Below are 7,829 nucleotides of genomic sequence, written 5' to 3' on the forward strand. Positions count from 1 at the left end.
GCACTCTACCAAGTGCACCACCGGGCCGGCCCAAGTATTTATGAATTTAAACATAGAAAAGGTAATGCGTTGCTTCAGGACTTCACAAGGGCTATGACATCACTAGGTGATAGAAATTTTTCAGCTCCATTATAATCTTATGGGACCACCTATATGTGGTCTGTTGACCGTCATTGTGTAGCACATGACTGTAGTTGCTGAATTTTTTTAAACAGGGCTTCTCACATTAATTGGGTCATGTAGTGTTGGGAGCGAGCAGCCCCACTCCCCTCTTTGTGTGGCCATGACAGTTGCTCGTAATCTGCTTGTGCCAGAAACTGCTTGCTCCTGGCTATGCAAGTTAATTTGCAAGTGACCTTTTATCTTTCTCCAGAAACTGTTTAACCATAAACATTCTGGGCATCAACCTTTACTTTGAATGTCCTGTCTTTGTTCTCCTCAAGATGTTATCATATCTTTACATTCCAGACCCTTTGCAGCATGCCTGCTTTTTCCCTATATAAGCTGTAACTTTCAAACCAATAAAAGACTCGATCAGAATACTGTCTTGTCTCCATTTCTCACGTCTCTTGCTTCCATCCCATTCCCACTCCCCCCTCCAGGGTCTGCATTGAATATCCCACAGGTCGGGACAATGTAGGACCTTGTTTTACATTCAGACTATATAATAAGCTGTGATAGTCTAAGAATATCACAATAAACTTTCACCACTTCCTTGACAAGTCTGTCCCCCATGCTCCTGTACCAGACTTCTGTAATATCTTTTACTCATCCTATAAATCACTGTCTATTAGAAACCTCTCTCACGTCCTTCTTTTAAACCCAACTCATACCATAATTCTAGACATCAATGGCCAATGTAGATGACCCACCAAACAAATTAGCTTTGTGATTCCTGTGCATCAGTTTCAATAACTTTCACCTATACCTCTCTTCAACCACCTACATCCAGATCCACAAGCCCAGATTTTGAAAGCAACAGGAACTAATCCACACTAGAAATTTAGAACTCCAATATTTCACTTTCTAACCACACTTCTCCCAGTTCTCTCACAGTCTTATTCCCTCTAACTTTTTCTTCAGTATCACGGAGACCTCCAGATTCTCCTTGCACTTTCTCTCCATACATCAGAAAGTCTTCCAATTCACCATGCTGTACTGCTTCCTATAATCCTCCATTAAGAAGAGGACCAACAAACTACTCAACATTTCCCATTATCTCCTGGAGTAACAGTTATAAAAATCCAATTTCTTCAGAAATCAAAATTTGTTCTCACCTTCATCATGAAAATATCTAATGAATCTTCTTGTCCTTTCATATTCATAAAAGAGGTGAATCTCCTAGCACCTGATAACTTTTTCTCCAAAAGGTCTGCTTTTTGCTCAGCCTTTTCTCTTTCCACCAGATGTACTCTGTGTAAAATATTAGTAGGTAACAATATCATGAAACCAACTCAACCAATTTTTGAAATTTAATTAAAAATAATAAAAAGAAATATCTCCTATTAAAAATATATTAAATATGTATAACAAGTAAAAATGTATTTTTTTATGAAAAGAGCTGTGCAGCTATTCAAATATTTCTAGGAGGCCGGCCCGTGGCTCACTCGGTAGAGTGCGGTGCTGATAACACCAAGGCCACGGGTTCGGATCCTATATAGGGATGGCCGGTTTGCTCACTGGCTGAGTGTGGTGCTGATAACACCAAGCCAAGGGTTGAGATCCCCTTACTGGTCATCTTTTTTAAAAAAAACAACAACAAATATTTCTAGGGAGAGACTAGAAATGGTAGAGAAATGGAGAGAAAAACCATCCAGCACTCCAGTGTTAAGTCCTGTAGTAGTTCTCCTGAGGGAGGCCAATTTTGAAACCATTCTTTTAAAGGTGAAATTTGGGTATGAATATCTGCCTGCCACTAATGGTAATACTGTGAAAATCAGAAGTTTCCACATGGATACAAGTACTCCTATTTTAACAATACCTGAATGGGATCTTCAATTAGGATTCAATGAAGGGAAACGGAATTAGAAATAATGATACAGCAATAGAAAATAGCACATGTAAAAGCTTAGATATAAGCAATTGTTAATTCATTATTGTTTTGACTACCAATTACTAGGTATTGATAATATTTTCTACCCAGAAGCTAGGTTAAAGTTTCAGTCCATCTTCCATGTCTTTATGTCCTCTTCTGTCTAAGAATTGCACTCTATAGAATTCATGAATTTAAATCAGGTTAAAAGAAATTAATCAAATTATCTAAAGAAAACATTTTAATTCTAAAAACTGTATCAGGCACATGTAAGACACACTCAAAAGGTCTAACATACCTGTAATTGTAGCCATGTTTTGAAGGTGATGAAAATGTCCTGAAATTAGATAGTTATGACTGTTGTACAACACTGAATATGTACACTTTAAAAGGGTGAATCTTATGGTATGTGATTTATATCTCAATACAAAATGATTTTTGAAAAACGTAATAGTACTGGGTCAGATATTAAGTGAAATTCTACTACATCTAAATTCTGTGATCAATCAAGAATTTGGAGTTCATATACTATTTGCAAGCTTATGACAAAAGACATGTTTGAAAATAAACTAGAAAATTCCCTACCTTAAGTGGTTTTCTAGTTCTATAATTTGTTCAGTTAGATCACAGTTGCCTTTTTCAAGACTCTGAATATTGGTGTTTTTCAAAGACTTAATTCTGGTTAGAGAAGCAATAAGTTCCTGTAAGTCCTTGATATTATCTTTCAGGGACTTTATCTGGAATGACTGTTGCAAATTATTTTCTTTGTAACTTTGTAGCTCAGTCTTCATCTCTTGCAGTGAAGTTTCTTTTATGAAAAGTTTGTTGTGAAGATTTCTTAGCTAATGAGAAAGATCAAATGCTAAAATCATTTATAATTTTGGGTAAAAAAACTTCATGATGTTAAATCATTACAGGTATTTATAAAATAAAAATGAAGTCTTTCAAATCTACTCTTAACAGTATATTCCAGTGTTAATATTACATTTTAAAATAAAATTGAAAAAATAAAACACGATTGGCACATAGGGTTTGGAATAAGTGATTTTACTCTCATCAACATTAAAGTTATTTAAGTCTTATTACTAGAGTAAATCATACCAATAATGGATTTTGTAATTCCTACCAGAGAAAAAAGAAATACTTGGTGCTTTGGCCCTAAATGTTTTTGCTTTATGATGGGTTGAAAGGAGAGTGTGTGTTCACAGGCCTCTCTTCTATTTTTTTTTTTTGGCAGCTGGCCAGTGAGGGGATCCAAACCTTTGACATTGGTGTTGTAACACCATGCCCTAAGCAACTGAGCTAACCAGCCAGCCACCCAAGCCTTATTTGTGCTGATCAGAGAAATGGAGAGGTTAGGAAAAGGAGCATATTTTAATGCAAATAAAGGAAAGAAGAGATCATAATGTTATGAAAAGAAGCAAGAGTGATGTCTTGTGGGAGGGGAAGCAACACAAGACAGGCAGCCCAGGATGCTGTACAAGGAATAGACCAAAAAGGATCGGAGGGGTTAGAGGTGAGATGGGGAGGGGGTGCAGCTGCTGTGAAGTGATTTGTTCATCTTTGGGTAGCATTTTTAAATCTCTCATCTTCTGATAAGTGAAGAAGTTTTACTAGTTGAAGGAAAAGTGAGCTACTGTTAACATTCAGGAGTCCATTAACTATTAACTTTTACTTTAATTTGTAAGTTGAAATTTCTTAATAGGCTACATGTGATCCTGAGAACTAGTAAGAGTAGTACAAAAAGAGACAAATTTGGTTTTACTTGACATTGTAAAACATCATTAGCTTTATAATCAGAAAAAGATCCGGGAACATTTTATTATTGAAAAAAATTACATTAATTAGAAATGCTATATTTTCTAGCAGCAAAGGCTGTTTAAAGACCAAATATTTCAAACTAAATTTTTAGACCAGTATGTATATAAGGCACTTTTTTCTATATCTAAAAAATTCTCAGAAATTACAACAATGAATTGAAACTTCTATGTTCTCACTCAAAACATACCTCCATGTCTTTTTGAAAATTACATGGCTATTAAAACATGTTTCAGTGAGTCCAAAGAATTTATAGATCAAGGAAGTATGGCATGGTGGAAAGACCTCAAACTTCAGAGCGACAAGACAGACTGTGGCCACTGGCAAATCAGTTAAATTTTTCTTACCCACCTTACATGGTGGCTGTAAAGATTAAAGATAACACACATTAAGGGCCTAGCATAGTGTCTGGCACATATGTGTGTACTTCAAAAAGTCTGTGGAAAAATGGAATTGAAAGATAATACAAATCTTTTTCATGAAATTTTTGAAGACTCCTCATGTGGGCCTGAAAAAACTTGTAGGTATACTGTAAGCTGCAAGTGTTTGAAGTTTGTTTAAATTGAAGTTTATGCTCCCTTGGAACTTTTAGTTAAGTCATCCCAAAGTATTCCACAAACTTCTTTAATTAGCTGCAGAAGCAACTGAGCTATCTGAAATGGTGCTGGGGTGGCAGAGAGCACAGACAAGGTCATGAAGAAGAAGTGGAAGATTTGAGCTCAGGCTAAAAACCCACTTATTTCTCCCCTTTGTCACACAGCTACACCAATTGTAAGAGTCCTCAGTGTTCACTCTTAATCCACTACAATTCGATTTTAATATCATTTCATCTCTCATCCTTTACACCCACTGTGGAAACTTCTCTCAGAAGTCACCAATGATCTTCTAATTGCCAGATTCAAAAATTCCTTTTCAGTTGCCATCATATGCCACATGTCACTGAAGCACTTGACACCACCAACCATTCGCTTTTGCTGGATTTGGTCACTGGCCCTCCATAGCCATTCCTACTCCCATGATGCCTTCTTGTACTGCAGAACTAGAGATAAAATTGTTATTTTCCAGACTCCCTTATGAAAGCTGGGATTGTCTATGCCAATGGTTCTCAAACTTTGGAGGGTTTGTTAAAGAACAGTTAGGCCTACCTGCAGAGTTTCTAAATGGTGTGGGGCCTGAGAATTCATATTTCTACCAAGTCCCCAGCTAATGTTAATGTTGCTGGTCTGGGGAACCACACTTTGAGAACCATGTTATATGTAAATTGGACTGCACCAAAAAGATGAATTCCCATGAAATTTAGAATAGAGGAGAGGAAGAGGCCATCTTCCCACTGTTATTTCAGCTGGTGAGAAAGGTCAAGGAAAGGGCCAGAAAAAACATTCCATTATCTAGTTACCAGCTTTGTGGAGGTTAAGAGGTAGTTGTGGCTATGCCTTAAAGGCTCAACGGCAGTAGCAGCAACTTTCTGACTTCAGGATATCATCTATAGTGATGTGTCTTGAACTCATGCATCCATCCAGTGCTGGCCCCGACTACAACACACATTTTCCAATCATATGTATACACATAATTCTCTGTATTAAATCATTTTTTTTTTCTTTTTGTCTTTTTTTCGTGTCCAGCAACGGATTGCAACCCTCAGTGTCGCGCCCGTACCGGACTGGGACCAGCAATGGAATCGCAACTCTCGGTGCTGCACCCGCACCTCGCTCAGCCAGTGAGCGGGAACCGGTCTGTATGTGGGATCTGAACCCTCGGCAGGAGCGCCGCCGCACTCCCAAGCGGTGCACTGTAGCAGTGCGCCACCGGGCCGGCCCTGTATTAAATCATTTTCTACTTGAAATACTTAGAATGGTTTCTGTTTTCCACAGTGAATCCAAGACTGATTCACCCCTCTTCACAACTTTTTCTTCCTTGACTTACATGAAACTGATGTCTCCTTTTCTCTTCCTCACTGGCCTAATCACTTCCTAAGGGCATCCACCTCTTAATACTGTTGCACTGGGGAGTAAGTTTTAATATGAATTTTAGAGGGATGCAAACATTCAAACCACAGCATTCTGCTCCTGGCCCTCCCAAATTCATATCTTCTTACATACAAAATATATTCATTCTATCCCAAGAGACTCAAAATTCATCAATTTTAAAGTCTAAGTCCAACTTCTTATTAACTTGTTCCAGCATCAATTTTAAAGTCTAAGTCCAACTTCTTACCTAAATATAATCTAAATCAGACATAGGTGAGACTCAAGGTATGATTCAGAGGCAAATTTCCCCACCAACTTTGAACGTGTGCAATCAAACAAGTTATGTATTTCCAAAATACAATGGTGGGACAGGCATAGGCTAGACATTCCCATTTCAAAAGTAAGAAATAGGAAAAAAAGAAAGGCATAAGAGGTACCAAGTTAGTCTAAAACCCAATAAGGCAAACAACATTAAATCCTGAGGCTTGAGAATAAACTTCCTTGATTCCATGTCCTGCCTTCTGGATACCCTAGGGTGAGGTTGGGCCTCCAAGGGTCCAGGGGACCCCACCCCCATGGCTTTTCTGGGTGCATCCCACACAGCAGCTCTCATGCCTTGGAGTTGCATGCCTACAGTTTTCCCAGATTGGAATTGTAGCTCTGAAGTTCTCAGGGGCTCTGGAGTGGCTCTGCCCACATGGCTTTTCTAGGCATTGTCCAAGTGGGCACTCTCTGTGATGGTCCTTTCTCTGTGGCAATTTTCTGCCTGGCTCCCAAGGCTGTCCAAGACATCCTTTGAAATCTAGGTGGAGGTAGCCATGCCTCCACAGCTTGTGAACTCTGTGTGCCTACAGAGTTAGCACCACATGGATACCACCAAGGTTCACTGCCTTGCAGAGGCGTGGTCCAAGCCATACCTGGGACTCCTTGAGCAATGCCTGGGGTGGCTGAGGAGCACTGCACATGAATGTGAGGAGCAGAGACTTAAGGCAGTGCAGGGCAGTAGGTGCTGAGGTCCCATGGTTGCCTAAGGTCCCTCTTTTAACATAGTTCTGTCCCTTAAGCCTTGGCACTCTGGGCCTGTGAAGGGTGTGGCAGCCTTGATGAATCTCTGAAATTTCTTCAGGGTCATTCTTCCATTGTCTTGATGAATAGCATCTGGCTTTCTTCTAACCAGACTAATCTCCTTATCAAACACTCACTCACCACACCCTTGGCGTTCTCTCCTAAACATGTTTTCTCATTCTTTACAACCTGGCCTGAATAAGAATTTTCCAAATCTTTAACTTCTGCTTCCCTTTTGATTATAAATTTTGGCTTTATTTCTCTCTTCTCAAATTTTACTATAAGCAGTCAAGAGAACCCATGCAGTTCATTCAACACTTTGCTTAGATTTCTCCAACCAGATATCCTATCACATCACTCAAGAGTTAGTTCTACCTTCTAAAAGCATTAGGACATGGATACAAATGAGCCAAGTTCTTTGCCATCTTATAACGAGAGTGTCCTTTTTTCAGTTTCTTTTTTTTTTTATAGATGACCCTTTTTTCAGTTTCTAATACCTTGCACCTCATTTCCATCTGAGACCTCATCAGAATGGCCTTTACTGTCTATATTTCTAGCAACATTCAATTTATAACCACTTAAGTAATCTCTAAGATCTCCCTACAGCTCTCCTCCTCTGAGCCCTCAACAGAAATGCCCTTAATGCTCTATCCATAACAATATAGGATTTTTCTAGCATTCCCTTCAAAACTGTTCCTGCCTCTCTATCTATTCCCCAGATCCAAAGCCACATTTTTAGGTATTTGTTATAGTAGCACCTCCCTCTCAGTACCAATTTCTGTCTTAGTTCATTTTTTTTTTTTTTTTGTCTTTTTTCGTGACCGGCAATGGATCTCAACCCTCAGTGTCGCGCCAGTACCGGACCGGGACCGGCAACGGGATCGCAACCCTCGGTGTTGCACCCGCACCTTGCTCAGCCAGTGAGCGGCCGGTCTGTATGTGGGATC

At 39.2% G+C, this 7,829-nt stretch overlaps 1 protein-coding gene across 1 annotated transcript in view; it reads right to left on the reverse strand.

The window, feature by feature from the left end:
• Window positions 1–7,829, reverse strand: part of LOC103585333 (coiled-coil domain-containing protein 170-like) — a 49,367-nt gene that overhangs the window by 18,178 nt on the left and 23,360 nt on the right. The window contains exons 3-5 of the mRNA XM_008566258.1: window positions 2,618–2,874; window positions 1,278–1,413; window positions 1,055–1,165 (exon numbers count right to left, since the gene is read on the reverse strand). Of these exons, the coding sequence (XP_008564480.1) occupies window positions 1,055–1,165; window positions 1,278–1,413; window positions 2,618–2,874 (504 nt within the window). The remainder of the gene's footprint in view (window positions 1–1,054; window positions 1,166–1,277; window positions 1,414–2,617; window positions 2,875–7,829) is intronic.

The sequence above is a fragment of the Galeopterus variegatus genome, unplaced genomic scaffold (genome assembly GCF_000696425.1).
Source record: "Galeopterus variegatus unplaced genomic scaffold, G_variegatus-3.0.2 Scaffold231, whole genome shotgun sequence".
Taxonomy (NCBI): Eukaryota; Metazoa; Chordata; class Mammalia; order Dermoptera; family Cynocephalidae; genus Galeopterus; species Galeopterus variegatus.